General features: G+C 47.5%; 1 protein-coding gene across 2 annotated transcripts in view; it reads left to right on the forward strand.

Moving 5' to 3' along the window:
* LOC139050396 (uncharacterized) overlaps nt 1–18,747 on the forward strand; it is a 151,918-nt gene extending 133,171 nt beyond the window's left edge. For both annotated transcript variants that reach the window (XM_070526696.1, XM_070526697.1), the window contains 2 exons: nt 7,624–7,755; nt 18,488–18,747. In XM_070526696.1, the coding sequence (XP_070382797.1) occupies nt 7,624–7,755; nt 18,488–18,652 (297 nt within the window). In that variant the 3' untranslated portion in view covers nt 18,653–18,747. The remainder of the gene's footprint in view (nt 1–7,623; nt 7,756–18,487) is intronic.
* The last annotated feature ends 2,259 nt before the right edge of the window (nt 18,748–21,006 follow it).

Raw genomic sequence — 21,006 nt, forward strand, 5'->3', positions numbered from 1 at the left:
TGATGGGAAGTACAACGATTTGTCTGATCTTCCTTCTTGTGTATTCAGACATTCTTGAGGCTCTGTGTATTACGCTTTATCGGACTCTGTTGTCCGAAATTTCAGAGCAGTCGATGCTTTTCTAAGTGCGGAATGCTCACTCTGCGACAAGAATTTCTGGTAATTGCAGCAGTTCAACCTGTTAAGGTTGCCAAATTGAAACGTGCTAAACGTCCCAACGTGCTGGCTTGCCTGTCAGAGAGAGAGAAAATGATTTATGAAAGGTAGGGAGGTTAACCAGGGCCTGTCAGAAGTTCATAAGGCCATACTATGGCCCTTTGTCGATGCATGCAGCCGTGGCCTAATGATTTGAATGTCGCAATCAAGTGCTTCGTAGGGATCCTGTGGTCAAATCATCTGTCAGACAATGTTAGTAACATCTACCCGTTTTTTCCAAAGTACTTTGTTGAAAATAACGAGGCTATAAAGTCAGGAAGCCGCCTGAACCCAGAAGGACGAAGTTTTGGTAAATCCATGCACTAGCCATGATTGCAATGCTGACTCACCCACCCTGCTTGCAGCTCCCGTAGACACATGCGCCGCACTTCCGTCTAGTAATTGTATTGAGTAAGTGATTTTTGGAGTGAGAAAAGAAGAGATAAGTACAGTACCGGAACTGTCTCTCGCTTGGGAGGTCACCTCAACAGTACTGCACGGGGAAGGGTAATGGGAATAAAAGAATGTCGAGAGATAAAGGTAGAAGAAGCCGAGCGCAAGTCCGTGAAGGGGACAAAATAAAAGAAGAAGCGAAAAACGGGGCCTATGGTATAGGTTGGAGGCCTCGAAGAACTCTACGAGAGCCGGGAAGGCTCTTTTGAGTAAGCCATTAAAGCCCTTGGGGAACAAGAAGTCCTCTGGACGGGCCGTGGGGAGACCAAGGCGTCGAAAGACGGCGATTAGGTCTTCACGAGCGGAGCTATATGCCGCGCAATCGAGAAGGATGTGGCTCAGGGCTTCGTTCAGACCAGCATTGCAGCTCTGGCAAACAGGGCTAATTGTGCCTGAGTGGCGGGCGAGCCACTCTTCTGTGTTCAAACAACCAACGCGGAGGCACAGCAAAAGGGCCCTATCCGCGCGAGGAAGTCCGAGTTTCGGTAGCGGCCGGGGAGGTTCACCGGTGGCGTCGCGACTGTCTGGGTGCTTGAGCCTGACTGCATTTGTTACCAGTTGGCGTGCAGTGTCAAACAGCGAGACGTAGTTGGAGACTGGCGTGACCCGAGAGTGAGCCTCTTTGGCGAGGTGATCTGCCTGCTCGTTGCCTTCGATTCCAACATGCGGGGGAACCCATTGGAAAATGAGGTCACAGCCCATTTCTCGCGCATAATTAAGCTTTAAAGAAAGTCGTTGCGCGATGAGGGGGCCTCTCTCCGCTTTGGCGAGCGTGAGTAGCACCGCGCGAGAATCCGTGAGTACGATGACTGACGGGGGGAGCCGCTCGATAAGCAGATCTGCAGCCAGATTAAGGGCGGCGAGTTCGGCGAGGGTTGAAGAGAAGCCGTGGCGGAGGCAGCACGCCCTATGCAGCGCAAGTTCAGGAATCACGCATGCAGCAGATGAGGAGCCGTCATTAAGAACGGAGCCGTCGGTAAAAACTAGCACGCGACCCGACAGTCGCTCATCAAAGGTAGCGGCGACCTACTGAAGGATCGCGCAAGTGGGCGTGCCCCGCTTGCTTTTCACTCCGGGCACTGTCGTGCGGATGTCAAGCGGGCGGTGGCGATAAGGAGGGGCCGGGAGCCAGCCACAGGCGGGGGGCATTTTTTCAAGCGAGTGAAATTCCGTTGCTCACCGTTGTTGTGCCATTACCACCAGCCCGGATTCCGAATCTGCAAGATGCAGAATTTACCCTGAGAGCGCCCAAATTCTCCCTTGACAAGTCATGATGCTGAGCCGTCAGGCAGCGGTGTCCTGCGGAGAAGCATCGGCGGGCAACTTGTTCAGACGTGTCACCAAGTGCCAGACAGCCCGGCTCCGCACCTCCTTTTGCCTGGAGGTCACCGCGCGCGCGAACTTTGAACCGTGTGGCCGGCGCGGTCGCTGGTTGGACCTGACGCTGGTTGGATCGAGTACTGACTTTGTATTGGGCCGTTTGAGTAACAATGGTTCTCGGGGAGTATAAAGCTGCGAAGCGGCCGCCTCGAAAACCGGATCCACCGACCCACCGGGAGCACAGTGCCGCTCTCGACTGGGGTGAGATGTGTCACGCGTTTTCGCCTGACGTCGCCGTGCGGGAACAGTCGCGTTTGCTGCGAGATCTCGGCCCCAGTGCCGACCCGTTCATGTCCTGTATAATGACCTGTATATAGTGTATAAAGTCCCTTTTGTTATTCTCATCGACACCTGGCTCGGAGTCTTCGCTACCAACGCTCTGTCGCGAAACGGGTGACGAGCGCAACGGGACCACAAAGTCGTAATCGTGGTGCAGCGGTGCAAAGTCGTAACAGTGGATGGCAGCTACGGGATTGACCGGCATCAGCTACCTCGGCGCGCTGAGTGCCTGAAGTTTACCTCAAACACCAGACTTTCTCTGACACAGGTTATAGTAGCTCAGGGAAGGATTTGGCGTTGCATTGTGATAACGTTGTCTGTTTCAAGCATAGTAAGAGTCTTTTGAAAACCAGGGGATGCTGAGGGGGTAAACAGGGCAGTGTGTCAAATACTTGCATATGTCTTACTAGTAGTGTTATAGTAGCGTACGGCGGGTATATTCAAAAAGGGTAAACAGCAGGAGGACAGTGTGAACGATGGAGAAGTACAAGGTGAAGGAACTTCTCGAAATTTGTGAGGTGTTGGGCATTAAGTTGGGCTCAACCAAAAGAAAGAATGCGATCCTTGAGGTCATGAGGGCTGGGGACGTAACGGCTGAGGAAGCCGCAGATGCCTGGGCGGATATCAAGGAACGTCGCGAGGAGGAAAGGAAAGAGAAGGAACGTTGCGAGCAGGAAAGGAAAGAAAAGCACGTCGCGAGGAGGAAAAGAGGGAGAAGGAACGTTGCGAGGAGGAAAGGAAAGAAAAGGAACGTCGGGAGTGGCAGGCAGAAAAGGAACGTCGCGAGGAGGAAAAGGAGGAAAGGAGAGAGAGGGAACGTCGCGAGCACGAGCTTAAAATGAAAGAGTAGGAGACCCGAATTAGCTCGCCGGTGCCTAGTCTCACTTCTAACGGTCCAAGAATACGCGATCAACTTCCAACCTTTGTCGTCGGAGAGGATATGGCCAAATACCTCGTGAAATATGAGCACGTGTGCGAATGGAATAGCATTGAGCGATCCCTCTGGGCACATAATCTGTTAGCCTTGCTTCCTGGGGAGGCATCAGACGTAATAACTTGCTTATCGAAAGAGGCGTTTGAGAGCTACAGTGATGTGAAGAAAGCGCTACTGCGGAAGTACAAATTGTCGCCCGAAGCTTTCCGGCAGAGGTTCCGGTATGCAAAAAAGGGCAAGGAGTCGAATGTTGACTTCGCGTTTCGTCAAAAAGCCGACCTGATGGAATGGCTGAAGGGCGACGAGGTTTACGACGACCGCGACAAAATTGTCGAATGCATCTCGTTGGAGCAGTTCCACCGTTGCATTGATGAGGATGTCCGGCTCTGGCTGCAAGATAGGCTAAAGGATGTTAAGCTAATCACGGCAGCAGAGTTAGCGGAAGAGTATTACACCCGCCGCAGCTTGCACAGCAAGGCAGTGCGCGTAGAAAAGGCAGATAGGAGAGATGGGTTTTCCAGGAAACCCGACGAACGGAACGAAATCACGCGTCGCGAGTTTCCGGTAGACGAGTCCCTTACCAAAGAAACTGTAAAGGAAGGACAAAAAGCATCTCAGAATGATAGCGATGGTCACAAAGAGCGAAACGATACGACGCGTTCTTTTGAAAAACGGAAGCCATTAACCTGGTACAATTGCAAAAAGCAAGGGCACATCGCTGCGAGCTGCCCAGAGAAAATTGCTTTTGCAACAATACAGGAAACTCACAAAAACATACGTCTATTGGAGCCCTATGTGCAGGAAATTGATGTAAACGGTAAGAAGTGCCGTGCACTTCGGGACTCTGCAGCAACTATGGACGTTGTTCACCCGTCTTTCGTCTCCTCGAGTGATTTTACGGGGGAGTGCGCTAGGATACGGCAAGTGGCCGAGGAGGAGAGTGTCTGTTTACCGATCGCAATGGTTATCATTGAAGGAGAGTTTGGGAAACTTAACACCGAAGCCGCTGTGTCAGCCGCCCTCCCGGAGCACTTTTCCTACCTCTTCTCAAATAGCTCGGAGCAACTGCTGAGGGATCAGGGCAAATCATTCTTTGCCGACGTGGCGTACATGGCCCTCACGAGATCCAAAGCGCGCCCGCTGTCGAGGGAGCTTGACTTTGCGTCGGTGAGCGAACAGCGGTGCGGTACACGGACCGATCAAGGTAACTTGAGTGGCGAGCAGTCACGGGAGAGGCAGAGCTCGGAGGCTGGCCTAGGCGAGCGGGTCCTGGAAGTGAGTGGGAGTGACACGTGCAGTGCTAGCCGCGATATAGACGCGACGCCGCAATTAGGCGACGCGGGCTCCACACTCGCTCCGGTTTCCGCCAGCTGGCAGGATCAGGCGGCAGTAGAAAGAGAAACTCTGATTCACGAGCAACAGGAAGACTGTTCACTAGCCGATCTGAGGAAGATCGTCAAAAGGGGAGTGAAAAAAAAAGAGGGTTTCTTTTGGCAAGGAAGCTGGCTTGTTGTACCGCCGCTACATAGATAAGCAGGGTCGCAAATATAAGCAGCTTCGGGTTCCGCGAAAATATCACCGGGAAAAATGAATGACCTCATTTGCTTCCTCAGTAGTATGTTTTCGGTCCAAGTGATTTCAAGGGGACCATTGTATTTGTCGTTATTATTGCTGATTATTATTTGCTTCTATTTTGGTGTGTTGTTAATTTGAAAACTGGTTGTTTGAGCCTTGTATACCAGATCGTACACCTGCCTCTTGTTGCAGCGGGAGCAAAAAGAGGGATAGCAATTTAGTTAGATTGATTTGGATTATGGCCTTGTCTGGTGTTTGACGGGAGACAGAGGGCACTTGTTCGTCTTGGGTGTTGCCTTTTGCCGGTCGGTTTTGCAAGCTGCAGCACGACCAACCGGGACCAGTGGCGAGAAGCAAGGGCTTAGGAACAACCGAGTGGAGCTGGTCGAGGTGCCTTGGCGACAACGCGGTGAGCAGAGCTCCTGTCCTGGCGAGTCGGACCTGGGCACGTGAAGTTACCTGGCGTCGCGACACTGGACGTGAACTTGGACGAGCCTGACGAACGTGCGCGCCTGGCATCTGAGCCACGTGGAGGCAGCTCGTCTTCCCGGCGCCTTATCTGAGGGCGGGGATGCTGTTGTGCCATTACCACCAGCCCGGATTCCGAATCTGCAAGATGCAGAATTTACCCTGCGAGCGCCCAAACTCTCCCTTGACAAGTCATGATGCTGAGCCGTCAGGCAGCGGTGTCCTGCGGAGAAACATCGGCGGGCAACTTGTTCAGACGTGTCACCAAGTGCCAGACAGCCCGGCGCCGCACCTCCTTTTGCCTGGAGGTCACCGCGCGCGCGAACTTTGAACCGTGTGGCCAGCGCGACCGCTGGTTGGACCTCTCGGACGACCGTCGAGTACTGACTTTGTATTGGGCCGTTTGGGTGACAATGGTTCTCGGGGAGTATGAAGCTGCGAAGCAGCCGCCTCGAAAACCGGATCCGCCGACCCACCGGGAGCACAGTGCCGCTCTCGACTGGGGTGAGATGTGTCACGTGTTTTCGCCGGATGTCGCCGTGCGGGAACAGTCGCGTTTGCTGTGAGATCTCGGCCCCAGTGCCGACCCGTTCATGTTCTGTATAATGACCTGTATATAGTGTATAAAATCCATTTTGTTATTCTCATCGACGCCTGGCTCGGAGTGTTCGCTACCAACGCTCTGTCACGAAACGGGTGACGAGCGCTACGGGACCACAAAGTCGTAATCGTGGTGCAGCGGTGCAAAGTCGTAACACCGTCCCATGCCGGAATGGGGGAGGGAGTGGAGGCGTGTTACGAGGTTTTGCCCCTGCGGCGTACGTTGAAGGCACTCTACATGGTTTAGGGCGCGCTTTTCCGCTCTGAGTGAGAGGGGGAAATCTTTGGCTTCAGCCAGAGTGGGACCAATTGGCGAAGAGAGCGGAAGGCCATAAATCTGCCGGATGACAGTTCTGTGCTGCAGGTCGAGTGACCGCCACAAAGTAGGTTTGAGAGAAGCCGTGGGGAGACCGTAAAGGATTCTCGAGGAGGAGACCGCATTGTACACTCTGAGAGCAAGTTGCGGAGAGCAGCCGCGGCCTCGAGCTAGGAGTGAACGCGCGGCGCTAGCAACTTTAGCGGCTCTCTAGCGAAGAGCGATCACAGCCGGCCTGAAGCTCAGACGGTGGTCTATTAGGACGCCAAGGTACCGAACACTGCGAGCCCACGGGAGGGAGACGCCGCGCAGACTGAGACGAGGAACCTCGAAGCGTGCTTTAAGACGAGGATGTACGAGCAGGGCCTCGGTTTTGGAGGGCGAAAGATTGAGGCCTATGCCGGAAAGGAAGCCTTGGACGGCATTGAGGGCTCATTGAATGCTTTCACGAATGGTAATTGTATTAAACTCTATGGCTAGTAGGTCGCACATGGTTCACCTCACTTCGCTCTCGATAATAAACTAATAAGCAAACTTTCACCGTGACGATTATCCGTCCTAGATATCGTGCTTGCCTGGCCGTTATTGACTCGTTCTGAAACGCGACAGGAAAAGGACCGATCGGCTACGTAATTTGGGGCAGGCTCCCTAGTTGGCTGCCGACACGGGTGTCTGATTTAACCCGGCCAATTGAGCGCGCCCTATTTGAATATGCTTTTATCTCCGTACAAACCACGAGGGGTTGCTAATAGATGGCCCTAACTTTCGAAGGTTCAAACGTTTACTCAGGCTATGTAGGCAGCGCCATCTGGTGGAGCCTAAGCGGAGCTTGTTGCGTAGAAATTGTGCACCGAGCAGTTTCGGAACTGAAACTATCCACCTCATCCCACCAAGCTATGAGCGTAGTGTAGCAAGATCCGTCAGAGCCAAATCCCGGTGTTCTGTCGAAAACAGTTCTTAAATTTGGTACTTCCGGCATTGATTTTTTAATCTTGAATACTTATGCAAGTTAGACGCCTGAGAAAAATACCGTGATTTTGCTGCATAGCTAGAGTGGCCGACAACTTCATTTCAGTCGCGTCCCCTTTTAGCGCAGAGAAATATTTTTATACATTGCAAACTTTTGCTGGTACTCTCTTGATACGTCGTATTTTTCAGTGTATTGTTTCCTAAAAAGTGTAGAAAGAATCTATAAAGCTCAAAAATATGTCTTCTTTATTTTACGGCCACACTCCATAGCTGGTGTCGCATGTTTACAGGAGATAGGCTGGTGGTTGAGGTGCATTTTGACGTTTGATTGCATTCTCTTTCTCTGCCTATGCTATGCACCAGCTGAAGAACTTGCCTTTTATATTTGGTATTTTTCTATCTGGACGCATGTGTATGGGTATAACTAACGCTTGTTGTGCATCTTTTTTTTCAGCTTTGCGCAAATGGCGACTTCAGAAGCAAGGCCGATAATTACTTGGGCGATGAAGTATCAGCGTACGGCGTTCTATCTGATTCGTCCCTAGTCGTCACGATGAGCGAGTACAACGACTCCGTGGCTTTCAAGGTCAGTATTTAGAAACTTTAGGTCTGTATTCCTTCTTGTCTTCTGCGCATGTCCTGAAATATTTTTGTGGCAGTTAACGTGCATAGTGTTGTTGCAGCAGCTTGGAAATGTTGAGCGCTGGGTGCACTTGTTCCTGTCTTAAAAACTGATCATTAGAAGGAATTCAATGGTAGTCAGAATTATACTTTCTGGGAGTGGCATAGAGAAAATTTGTTGCCTTGCAGTTCTCTTGTTTTGCTTTTGTCTGTTAAAAGGTATTTAGCTTCACCCTAAGCATGATAAAGAAATTATATTCGTTGCATTGAGATCTTTCTTGTGTCCTACAGTTTCCCAAGGCACGCCCTGGTATCCAGGTAGCCCTCGTTGCTTGTCCCACCGTTTACTGGCATTGCAGTTTTCTATCTCGTCTCCGTTGCTTTATCCTTGCTTCATTCACAACACAATAACATAAGCCAGATATATTGAGCCATTCTAGTTGTGAAATAGAAACAGGTTACGCGAGCGTCTTCAATCTTGTGTGGTTTACCTAATCAGAAGGAAGTCATTCTATGTTCGCGCGGAAACGAATGTGTTTCATTTGTCCCTAAACTGTGCTTCGGGTTGAGAAGGGTTAGGCGATATGCTGCGGGGTAAGCTGCGGTAGGTCAGATGAACGTACATAATCCAGAGCGCTCGTTGGGTCACTCGGTCTTGATGAATGAAGGATTCTTGGTTTGTTAATTGCGCAGCTTACGCCTCCTCATTAAGGTTGCTTCAGCATTCAGCCTTGTGCTGGAGCTCTGATTGCAAGTGTTTGTGAACTTCGTTACGAAGAGGTCTAACTAGAGTTTGTTTCTCTGTGGCTCATCGTCGCTGTCTGTTTTCCGGCAACCCAGACTTCTTTATTTTGATCGAGTCCGGGTCTATTTGTTGTAGGTGGAATTGGCGTTTATTTTGAGTCTACCGGGTGCGTGTTTTTTTGTTTGTTTACGCGGCGCTGTTCTTCAACTGGTATTGCATTTGACTGTACCATGTCATCATATTAAGATCTATTTGAAAGGATTACTTTCTGCAGCCTCCGTTTAGTCATACATCTTCACTTTGCAGTTGGAACCTGGTGCTTTGTTTTCCTTTTCAATTTTCGTTTTTCTTCATTCACCTTCTATTTTGGTTTCGTTTCATTCAGTTGTTCGCTTGATTAGGATTGATCTGTTTGACCTTTCATTCTCGCAGCACGATCGCGATGATGTATCGACTTCGTCTGTTCCATGTGTGTTTTTAGTTGGTCTTGTAGTTTCAGTTGCTTTGGTTCTCGTAGCTTCACTGGTCACGTCACGTGTAATGCTGTCCTTGCTCGATTACCTTTACTTTCTGGTCAATTTTTGTATTCCTTGTAGCGCGGCAGGTCCTTCTCTTGCTCTTAGCCACGTGGCATCCTAACAAGAAATCATGATGTTCATGGTCGGTACGCATGTTCAGAGGGTTTCTCATGGTGGGAGTGTTCTGGGATTTTGGCTGTCATTGTCCGCGACGTTATAGCGTATCATTTGTGGGGGCAACAGCTGCTGGTTCTATGTGGCCCCACGCATCTCTTACATGCATCGCTACAGGCTTCTGTTCTGAGGCCAGAGACTTCGCACCAGGAGCAGCAAGGCTTTGGCACTCCATGTCCGTGTGGTTGTCGCTGCCGCCAAACCTGTACAATCGCCTCGTACCTCGGCACTCAGACGTGACTTCACGTTACTTATCGTTGAGAGAATTACCAGTCGCTTCATCTCCACTTTCACTAGTCATACTTCGCTCAGCTCATTTCGTCTGGTTTTCACTATGTTGAATGCCTTATTTATAATTTTTTTGTACGGTTGCAGCACTGTGTTGCAGCGTTTTGTCGGCTGCGTATACCGGAAGCCGGTATGCTTTAACAAGCGTCTGGGTGGCCCAGTGCTTTAAATCCTATTTTCACGTGAAAGTTTTGGCTACCATTAGTTTGGTTGGCCTTGAGACGGTCCTTGTGCGCAGTGAAAATTTAAAGCCTACCATGCGCTGGATGCCTCCAACGCTGTCATCGTCGGCTCTTGAAACAATGGCGTTGACAGTGTGGTCAATTTACCAGTATCTATCGTAAACATAAAGAATCCAGAGTCATTCCACTCATTGAAGGTGGATGACCTGTGACGTGTATATGGGGATAAATATGTCGACAATAAATATGGGGACAGACAATAACTGACACATACCACGAAAACTTTCACTTCTCTCATAATTTTGTTGCTTTTATTTGTTTGCATACTGAATGCTTTGTTCATTTTTATCCTTTTGCTTGCTTTTTTGGATTTTTTGCTTTGTCACCAAGGTCACTATAGCTTCATGATCAATGTTATATGCGGCCAGCGGCTCTGTGGCGATACTGGAAACTTTCTTGGCACGGTGGGGGGAGGATTGGGGGATTCTTTGGCACGGTGGGCGGAGAAGTGAACAGCGCTCGCGTCTGGTCGTCATGTCCATACCAGCAGGCACTTCAGTCTACGTCACGCCTACGATACCTCACGAAGGCATGTGACAACTTGCTACAACGCTGGTTGCGTCCCAGTACCAGAGGCGACATCGCGGAAGAATAACGCTTTCCCAGCATTGGCTTGCGCTTACATGATTAGCTGGCACCACGCTTTCGTCAGCGGTCATCTGCTATGCGAAGGGAGAACGCCAAGTTAACGCCACTTTTATTGGTGACGTAGGACGCTTGCGCGATCTCGGCCCCATGCGTTAGCTTCCATCGTTGCAACCATACGGACTCCTACCAAACCCTCGATTTCGAGCCGCAACAGCGCGATGTGAAAAACGAAGTCGCAGGCTCGCCCAAAAGGCGAAGCATCGATCGCGATAGCAAATTAATGGACAGCTCTACGAAGTAAGCATAGTAGATTCATCGGCCGTATAAACTCGTAAGCATAGGAATACTAACAAAATCAACAAACATGGTGTCGTGCGCGCACGTGCCAACACGTACCCATCTAACGTGATGGCCATGGAAACTCGCTTTGAAAACGCTGCATATAGGAAAGGCGGCAGCAGCATCGAGCGAATTGGCCTTCGTGCGGCAGCTCGCATGAGCGCGAACTTCGCCGTGCCGCGATAACTCAGCGCAGTACGGACTCAGTGCCAGACGCAGATGGCTTTCGAGATACAGCGGCGCAGACAGGCGCATGCGTACGCCCGTGCCGCACGGAGTAGAACGCGCCTCCCTTTCTCCCTAGCCTTCCCCAAAGCCTCGCGGAAGGCGGCGCGCTTCCTCCCTGCTTTCCATTGTTGGGTGAGCGAGATTTAGCCGCGAGGGCCGGTTCACGCTAGCACGCTTTCACTTGCATGCCAAGCACGCTTTCACTTGCACGTTTGGCGTGCGGCGATGATTTCATCGTCCTCGTACATTATAGGGAATGTCACGGTGGAGGCGACGGCAAAAATCCGGCTTGAGTGTCCAAAGATTACTCTCACGATAATGAAAAAAATGCAGATAATGGTTAGAAAACGGTGCAGTGAAGTTATTCAGTTCGAACGAGATACACGCGATGCAAGTTTTATCATATAATGAGGTATAATCGCATTTCTAAGGAAACTCGGTTCTCCCACACAGGCAGCGCTGCAGTGCCATTTGATATCGACCATGCCGTCCCACGCCGGCATTTGCCGCATGAAAACGGCTGCAAAGCTACATTGAACTGTTTTGCTGTATAAATTTTCTAACACCTATAGACGTAATATTTTGCGAGTTGGCCAGAAGTCATCGGTAAAGATACTGAAAATGCCCCACCACCGTGCTTTCTGCTGTCATATAATGCGTATTTCGGCCAGATGTGCCCATTCTGTAAGTGTAATGGAGAATCTAGTGTCGGCTAGACGCATTACATTTCTCGCACACGCAGGTGTCAAATAATGCAAAACATGGGTCCCCTTGAATTGAGGTCAAGTAGCCTGGTCACGATGACGAAAGAAAAGCTTACGTGTCACTATTAGAGTTACAAGAAGCAGCAACTCCCCACTTGATGACTCAATAACTTAAAAAAAATACATATGCACAATATCGTGGCAGTGGAGCAAGCCAAAAACATTTTGCATTTTCTTATGCTTAACAGGAGGCATCATTCCATAACGCAGCAGAGTCAAGTCTGGTCCACCAATACGTATTTGCGTATTGCTTAGGAGGGAAAGGGCACGTTACTGCTCATGCAGCGTTTGGGCATGTCTAATTTCGGCTTATTAACAGGTGCATTCGACTAGAGTATCCGAATATGATAGGTATGCACAACAGGTCCATGTAAAACTAGCTGTAGAAATAGTGATCTTTATTTCGGCCTTTGTGTGTGTCCTGTTACAAAATACAACAACCTATAAAAATCAAATAGAATTGTATGAATGAAGCAACTGAGAGGAGTGTAACTAGCTATGAAAGGGTAAGGCCGCACTATTGATCTTTCAAAACGATAGTGTTTCTGTTAAATGAGCTTGCAAGATGGCAATACATTTTTTGTGATATACATTGAATTCGGCTTTTCATCCAACAGAAAAAAAATACTAGAGCACAATTCAGCTATTATATTTATTGGCACCACAGCAGAGAAAGTTCTAGATCAGTGAAGTTAAATGCAACCAAGACAGTTTAAGTGCTCTGTTCTGTAACAATCCTACTTATTTGTTCAGTTGGAGTGTAAAATAAAATAGAAATACTAGTGACTCCAAACTATCTTCTTAATACAAAAGGTATACAAAGCATGTGTTGTTATGCATAGGTGTATAAATTGGTATGACGGAGCGTGGAAAAGAAAAACAAAAGCAAAGATGCCTTTTCCTTACCGGCTTGGACGAAGGGAGAGAGTGCGGGACAAATTTTGGCCGCACAATATTAGCATTCCGCGCGTTTTTAACAGTTCTCGTGCAGTGAAGCACAAGAAATGCAAGTTTATTGGCCATGTTCAATTACCATAATTCCCTTCGACTTCAAGTGTTGTCCTTATTGTCATTGCAACACGTAACTATAAAGAAACTTATCAATAAGCCTTGACTAATATTCTAGCTTGTTTCTTCTTTTTGTGTTAAATTTGCCCAAAACGAAAAAGTACAATGTATTTCCATCTTGCTCCTAGAGATTTTTCTTGCTCGTCACTATCTTAAAGGGAAGCTGAAGCGGTTTTCAATTTCCATGAAGTGCTGGGATTGGGAAGAACAGACCTAATAATTTACGGTTCCGAAATTTTTTTCTTCGTTTTGTTAATATAAGGGGCGGAAATCGCTTTCTAAATCACCCCCGCGGACATGCCCCCATCGCTTCCCGGAGCGCCGGGTGAGGAGGTTACCAGAGGAGAGAACCGGTGAGAGTGACGTCACTGGCGGGGACCGAGCTGCCGGACCGGCGTGCTGGCATGCGCTGGCATGCTTCTTTCCGTCTTGCGCTTTACTGAACGACGCTACGAGAGATTTGCCGCCGCCGCCGCTCACGTTTGTTTTGCGATTTTCGTAAACTGTTCTTTCCTTCTGTGCTGCGTGAGTGCCTACAGCCAAGGGCACCCAACATGCCCTCGTTCTGTGCAGCAATCGGCTGCGCGAATACACGCGGGCGAGACGATGTGGTGTTTCACAGGTTCCCGAAGCACAAGAAGCTTGCAGCGCAGTGCGGTGAGGAGAGATAAGTTCGTGCCGATGAAATCAACTGTGCTGTGCTCGGACCATTTCCGCGATAGCCGGATAGCCTTACGACAAATGCGGAAACGCGTTGTCGCTAGCGTTGCTAAACTCCGTTTCATACATCAGGTGCAACGCTGTGGAGGCTTCAGATACTTCTTGCAGTGGCTGCGTTCGCACTTAGAAAAAGTTCGGTGTTTCTTTACCCGATTTTTGAGAAAACTTTTTATATATAAGCTCAGTTCTGAATGAAAAAAAAAAGAATTTACCCATAGAAACAATCCGTGTACTTATACGGCTGCTAACACGTTCTTTTAAATCAATTTTCTTTTCGGCATTCTTTAATTGCAGCCCGTCGCGGCAGTTTCACGTGAATGCTCGCGCGAGCAAATGCCGCTGGCACGCTGCAAACCATAGCCGGAAACGCGCGCAGTAATAAATTTTGGTAACCGAACTTCGTGCGTAGCTTCCACAGCGTTGCACCTGAGGTATAAATTTGAGTATAGGCTTGCCTAGTGACATTCGACGTACGGTTGCAGTTATCATGTTTACCACACGGCGGTGCTAAAACTGCCTAATATCTTTATGTCAACACTAGCATGGAGCGCGCATACCGATTCTTGATCGAGCCACAATCGCGAAGTCGTCGAACCATATTCTGAATATTGCACATATAATCCCCCTGACCATCTCGATCTGGATGTGTATGATAAGCAACTTCCATGACTGTACCTCGCAGCACTGCATGTGCGCGCTTTGAAACGCGGCACTTATGTTCGCGATCGTGTATCAACGCCCAGAAAACCACGGGACTTCAGACAAGCAGCGGCAAGGTGCTTGACATCGCGGAATTGTACCCGTGTTTACAATCTAATGAGAAGTTAGTGCTTCGGCATTCTTCCAGCAGCAAGTTCCCAGTGACACTTTAGCGCATTTTTTCTCCCGTAATTGGAACGTGCAGCTGTATGAAAAAAAAAGAATACGTAACAGCTAAGATTTCCAGCGCGCGAGAAGGTGTACACATCGCTCTCGCTTTTGGCACACTCAACATCGTCGTTGCCGCCGTTGCCGCCATCGTTTTCCGTATCGGCTGTCGGTTCGAACATGTACGGCGAAAATACAAGACAGCGAGAACGTTCCATAATGCGTACAACTCAGCTATGCAGCCAGAGCAGAACAGCGTGCTACGCTCTCAAACGGCGGCGCCGACCGGCGACTGCCAATCACGGGCAACAGCGGCGTTCGCGCGATACCCTGAGGCGCTGGTGCGCGTTTTCATGAATAAACAGCCGCTTGCCCTTGTTTCCGCCCTTTTTGAACGAGATATTCGTGTTCAGGGGACTCAAAACTGTAGAATGCCGCAGAGAACTCATTTTTTTCGAAAAGTGTTTCAGCTTCCCTTTAAACAGCGCCATACATTAAATGGTACAATCTCCGCTACCACTTCAAGCTCGAGAAAATTACATAATTAATACAGTACAGCCTATAATTTACAGACAGGAAAATTAAGCAGAAACGCGGCACATTACGTGACCAGCCTAACAATTTCAATCTTTATAGGAGGTGCATTATATATACAGGGCTATCCAATCATCATGCGCAAAAATTTACAAAGAATATGCAAATGCCACGTATTTGTACAGCGCCAAGGTAAATTTATTTGCCAAGGCGCTGCACAGATAGTGTGGTAATTTTGGGTTTTCTGGCAAATTAAATAAATAGTGTCGATCAATGAACTTTTCATATATTATAATTAGATAAAAACTGTCAGTGAGAAAATAGTAGTGCAGCACCAAAACTCCCGATACTGTTGTTTCTCAATAGGTGCTACATAAACGTCTTTTTTTTTTTTTTCGAGCGTAAAAGAAGCTTGTGAATGCACGCAATATTCCCGCGCCACTGGCCGCTCAAGGCGCTCTGCGTGTACACGCGCGCTTCTTTCACGCTCGGAAAAAAATTACTCTGGTATGTAACACACATTCAACAACAGAAAACAGTATCGGCAGTTCTTCATGTTTCTGTACAAATTTCTCATTAACGCTTTTCATCTAATTATACCATTTGAGAAGTTGAAATATTAAGTAAGACTAATTGTGTAATTAGGCAGAATGCAAAAAAGAATCTGTGTATCTTCAAGCGACAGGAAACATTACCTTTGTTCAGTTAAGTGACGAAGCATTTGTGTATCTTTAAATCTGGGTGCATGATAGAGGGGAAACCTTATTGATAGTGAACATGCATAGGCAAACAAAGCTCCCAAAACTAACAAGTAAATTAGAAAGAGCATACCAGCAAGAGCAATAAAACAAGATGTGTTGTTTATAACCGGAGACAAAACAAAAGAGTTCGCGCCATGTATAAAAGCAGAAAAAAAACAATAATTATGACGAGTGATAAGTATGGAAACAAGGCTGGGATTCTCGCCACTATTGTAGGGCAGGTGCTATTCTTTGCCTAACAGGACGTAGTGCATGTCGAAGATGCTGCTTCTAATTGTGACTTAGCGAAAGGGAGGCGTGCTGACACAGGTGCTGGCATTCTAATTACTGGACATAATTTCCATCAACTCCAGAAGGGTGCACATTTAGGCTGGTTGGATTACGTCATGAACAGAAATAGCAAATAAAAAAAGGCGTGACAAACAGACGTCGGCGCTGACTTCTGATAACCCCCTTGATAGCTGGTCCCACTTGCCTTTCGTAAATTAGATAGCAAAAAATGAACTCTGCATTTGCCCTGTCGAACGTGGTGACTAAAACGGCGTGATAAAACCGACACACTTGAACCGGCAGGCTATGCAGCTGGTTCATTGCAATATATCATTTGTGGACTACGCGAATTCATCATCATCATCATCATCATCATCATCATCCTGGCTATGCCCACAGTAGGGCAAAGGCCTCTCCCATGCTTCTCCAACTACCCCGGCGATGTGCTGATTGTGGCCATGCTGTGTCAGCGAACTTCTTAATCTCATCCGCCCGCCTAACTTTCTCCCGCCCCATGTTAAGCTTATCTTCTCTGGGAATCTAGTCCGTAACCCTTAATGACCATCGGTTATCTTCCGGCCCCTTTTACATGCCTTGACCATGCCCATTTATTTTTCTTCATTTCAACTAAGATGTCGTTATTTCGCCTTTGTTCCCTCACCCTATCTGCTCTTTTGTTATCCCTGAACGTTACGCCCATCATTCTTCTTTCCGTAGCTCGTTGCGTCGTCCTCAATTTAAGTAGAGCCCTTTTCGTAAGCCTCCAGGTTTCTGCCCCGTAGGTGAGCACTGGTAAGACACAGCTTTTATACACTTTTCTCTTGAGGGATAATGACAACCTGCTGGAAACATCACCGGTGCATCCGATAAATTGATAAAACAATCCACATAAACACGGTAGCACTGTCTTGTTTAGTAAAGCGATCTAGCCCATTGTCGCCAAAATTGAAGATATGGGAAGGAGCACAGCTATAGAATATAAGCGGGTGCGAGTGGTAGTATGGATTGGTTATTTCATCTGCGCTGTACATCTTCCTTGTACATTTGTTCTTTCAGCACGTTGTACAGCATTTATATATATTAGGTGTGTTCCAATAGTGAATTTTTGAGTCGAATCAAACACGAACTTCTAAGAACAACGATCTTTCAATGCCGCATTGAACGTGTTCTTATTTGAGAAAAAATTGTATTTTTAAAAAGTTTTGTGTCAGTATGTTAAGTATGTGTAAAAAAACGAGGTAGAAATACGTTTGTTTCAGTATTTTTCTAGTGACAATAGAAAGTGATAACCAAGTAGATTTAGGAGTGTGCAAATGAGAAATAACGTTTTCACTGATGGCAGTAATGAAAAAGGGAACACGTCAGAAGATTTACGTACATTGTATTCGTTGAAAAATGTGTCACCCTACAATGCTCAGCAGTGTTCTGAAAGGATTCCAGCTTGACTCTGTTTAGGCAACATATGTTTTTGTTCAAAATACATGTCTAATAGTCAGTCTACAAGTGAAACATTCTAGATGAATGAGTAAAAAAAATTACAGGGTGTTAACAAGTACTTAGGTGTTAGCGGCGATGCTGTTTAGGCGTTTTCGCTGTCGATCTCGAGCACTAAACGCACTTTCCGCAAGCGGTGTCGTCCACCGTGATGCTTCTGAGCGTAGCGTTGGCGGTGCGTCCACCTTGCCTCGTTGTTTTCGAAACCAAACGTGTTCCACGTCTGTTGAGGCCCCCTAGCCCTTCGCTCACGTGCCATGCAGGTGCCGTCCATAGGGGGCACACTACGATTTCAAATACATTTTGGGCGCAGTCAATGCAAACTGACGCCCATGATGCGCAGAGGGCAACAAAATACTGGTGGTACTGCAGCGAAGTGTCAACGAAGCTGCTTCTCTCATTGGCAGACACCTACACAACGTCCCTTGAGCGTTCACTGGAACAGTAGATGCACTTACTGGCGCACGCCTAAAGCCTCGTCTGCGGACGCCGACGCCATTGATGCTGATTCGAAATTGAGGATCCAGTTAAAAAAAGTTAACGATTTCAAGTTATTCAGCTGAGGTCATTCGTCCTGTGCGTTGAACAAAAAACTGGCGTTTACCTAACGGCGGAATTTCACTGGTGAGACATCTATTCGCCATACATAGTCCTCGCTTGCGTCGGTATCACTGTCTTGGCTCTCCTTATTCGAGCGATACTGATGCTCGTTATATTTGAGGACCAACTAATATTTGGCAATTTCGAATAGACAATTTTTTTACGAAATGCGAATCAACTATTCGAATACTTGGAATATTTGAAATTTCGAATACTCGCACGCCCTTTTTCTCTCGCCTGTAATAAATTTTCTCATTTAAAATTTAGTAGCTTTCATTATCTACACTTCGAACTTTTTAATTGTTCCACATTGGCTTAGTGTATTTTAGTTTATAGGGAACTATCTGGTATAATCTTGGTCTTTCTTCTCTTCACCGCAAGTTACGGTAGCATTGCACATCAAAATCCTATGCGATCGCAATATCTCGTACGATGAAAGCGTCCGCAGTGCAAACAGTACAGTGAACTTAGAACCAATAAAACTTCATTTCTCGCAGTTCAAGAAAGGATTAAATCAGCACGGCATTCGTGAGCGTACTGCGTGGCTCTTCTACAACGTGGACCGGCTGGACTTCAATAAGACGTGCCCCGAGCCTACGTACACTGTCCTCAGACTGTTTTGTCTGGAGTTGAAAGGTCCGAGCGATCAAAGGTGCCAATGACAGAAGAGCATCTTCGTTAAGTTGACATGGCCGTCACCCTTTTGCATGTACTAAGAAAATTTAAAAAATGAATAAAGTAGTGACACATCGTCAAAGTGCTGCAGTCTCTGTGTTTTGAGTGACCACCTTCAGAGTGTGTACACGCCCGTTTACTGTTTGCCAACCAGCTAGCATGTTCTATGCGTTCAGTGTATCATGCCCTCTCCAGAAAAGAGTGAAGGGGCAGGAACTTACAGTCGTATATTACAGAGGCCTTATAACGTAAAACTATTTTCAATATGTGTTGTTCCAGTCGTTGACGTCAAATTTGCGTAACCGCCGACTCAAGCATCGGGCAGGGTCCTGCAGCGTTGCCTGAACAGACCAATTAAAAAAAAAACACTCCTCAATCTCAGGAGGTCCCTTTTGTTTGCTTGAAAAACGAATAACACTCCCTACACTGAGCGGCTTGTCTTACCTAATTGGCTGACAAGAGAGGAGGATCACACTAAAGTGGAGAGGGACTCGATGGGACCGAGCCATCTATTGAAAAATGAGAACTGAACGAAGAGAGTGGTGCCGGCGTCTGCGATTGGTCTGCTTTCCCTTACTTAGCTTCCTGTGGCTGGTAGAAAATCGCAGCAGCTTGCAAAGGAAGCTTAAGAACGATACTAAAACGGATCCTCAGCAAAGAAGCGTTGCCAGGACGAGGTCGCAAGCGTTCTGAAAGTGCTCGAAAATATTACACGGCCACACAGAAAGCTTTGTTATGCGCAAATGAACCAACGCTCTCCGGCAGGTGCGAGTAGCCTTTGCCATAATGATCAACAGCAGCCATATGTTATTCCTTTCGGAACGGGGCAGCCTTCGGCTATTCAGAAGAAAATTTAAATTTGTTCGGCTGATTGATGCATCTTTAACGCGTACACGACACTTAGACGCGGTGAGTTTTCGCGGTTTTTTAACGTCGCGTAAAAGGCAGAGGAAGTGGGTGCAGCCGGAAAACTTTTGACGAATAGCCTAGGGCTAATGGCGAAAAGGCGTCGAATCAGACATAACTATTTTTCTTTTGTTCGGTCCAATCATGCCTAATCTGTGTGTAAACGTCATAGCAGATGGGGAGCTATTGCGGTTTTCGCAACGTCGCCTGACAGACAGGCGAAGTGGGGTTGGTCCAAAAAATTTTGGCCAATCGCGGAGGGCTGATTGCAGAATTGGAATAGAAAAGTTTGGAACAGCTTTACGGTATAGCGTTCATGGTATCCTAACCATCATAGACAATTACACAGGCGCGTGGATCAGGGAGGAAATGGGGATAATCGATATTCTAATACACAGTACGACAAAAAAAATGGAACAGGGTAGGTAATGTAATGCGTAAGGTTAGATAACTGGTGCACCAGTAGGGTTGCAGAATGGGTGCGAAAAGAAGGGTAGCGCATCTGAGGACGGCAGAAGACTAGATGGGGCGATGAAATGAGGAAATTCGCAGGCAGCAGTTAGAATCGGTTGGCGCAGGACATGGGTAGCAGGAGATCGCGGGGAGAGAGAGGCCTTCGTCCTGCAGTGGAAGCAAAATAAACATGATGATGATGAATATGATAATGATGGTAATTACAAGATGCCAAGTGGCGACATTCACACCCTTCGGTGGCATTTTATTGTAGAAAGAGACCGAAAATAATAAAATACAATATATTCGAAACATGCTAGCTACGGTAGATGCTGGTAATCTTTACACATGCACATTTCCCCTCAAACTTGCTACAGTTAGTCCTTGAGTCTTCCACGCATATAGTTCTGCAAAATGAGTTCACTAACCAACGCGATAGTAATCGTATCAGGGTCTTGTCGTCCTTTTGTAACTGCAATTACGTACGCTTGACAAAATATGCCATGCATTTTAAGCTTTTCTGACACAATAAAATAAGAATATTTTATGGCAATGGGTGGTTTCTGCTTCGAGATGTTCCGCAGATTTGTGCTCAACAGAAACTACGTTATCACCTATCATGGGGACACCCGGCATGCCTGTTTCAGCCTCAACTGGTAACTGCATAGAGTTTAATGCGATAATTTACCGGTAGGAACCCTGACGCTAGTGTCTACGGTAAATTCAAGCGGGACGGTTCAGTCAGCTTGGGAATGAGGGGTAGAACACAGATTTGCCTAAACTTCTATCTTGCGCATTGAACCGGCTTCATGACTTTCTAAACTGCTCTATATCAACAAAGAGCAGTGTAATAAATAATTAAATGAAAAATTGCTAAAATTATCGCATGGCAGGGCTTGAACGCAGAAACACTAGCACAGAAGGCTGATGTCTATGCCATTACGCCATGGACGCTTTCTGATGCTTCATCGCCGGCGTTGGC

This window comes from Dermacentor albipictus, chromosome 10, assembly GCF_038994185.2.
Source record: "Dermacentor albipictus isolate Rhodes 1998 colony chromosome 10, USDA_Dalb.pri_finalv2, whole genome shotgun sequence".
Taxonomy (NCBI): Eukaryota; Metazoa; Arthropoda; class Arachnida; order Ixodida; family Ixodidae; genus Dermacentor; species Dermacentor albipictus.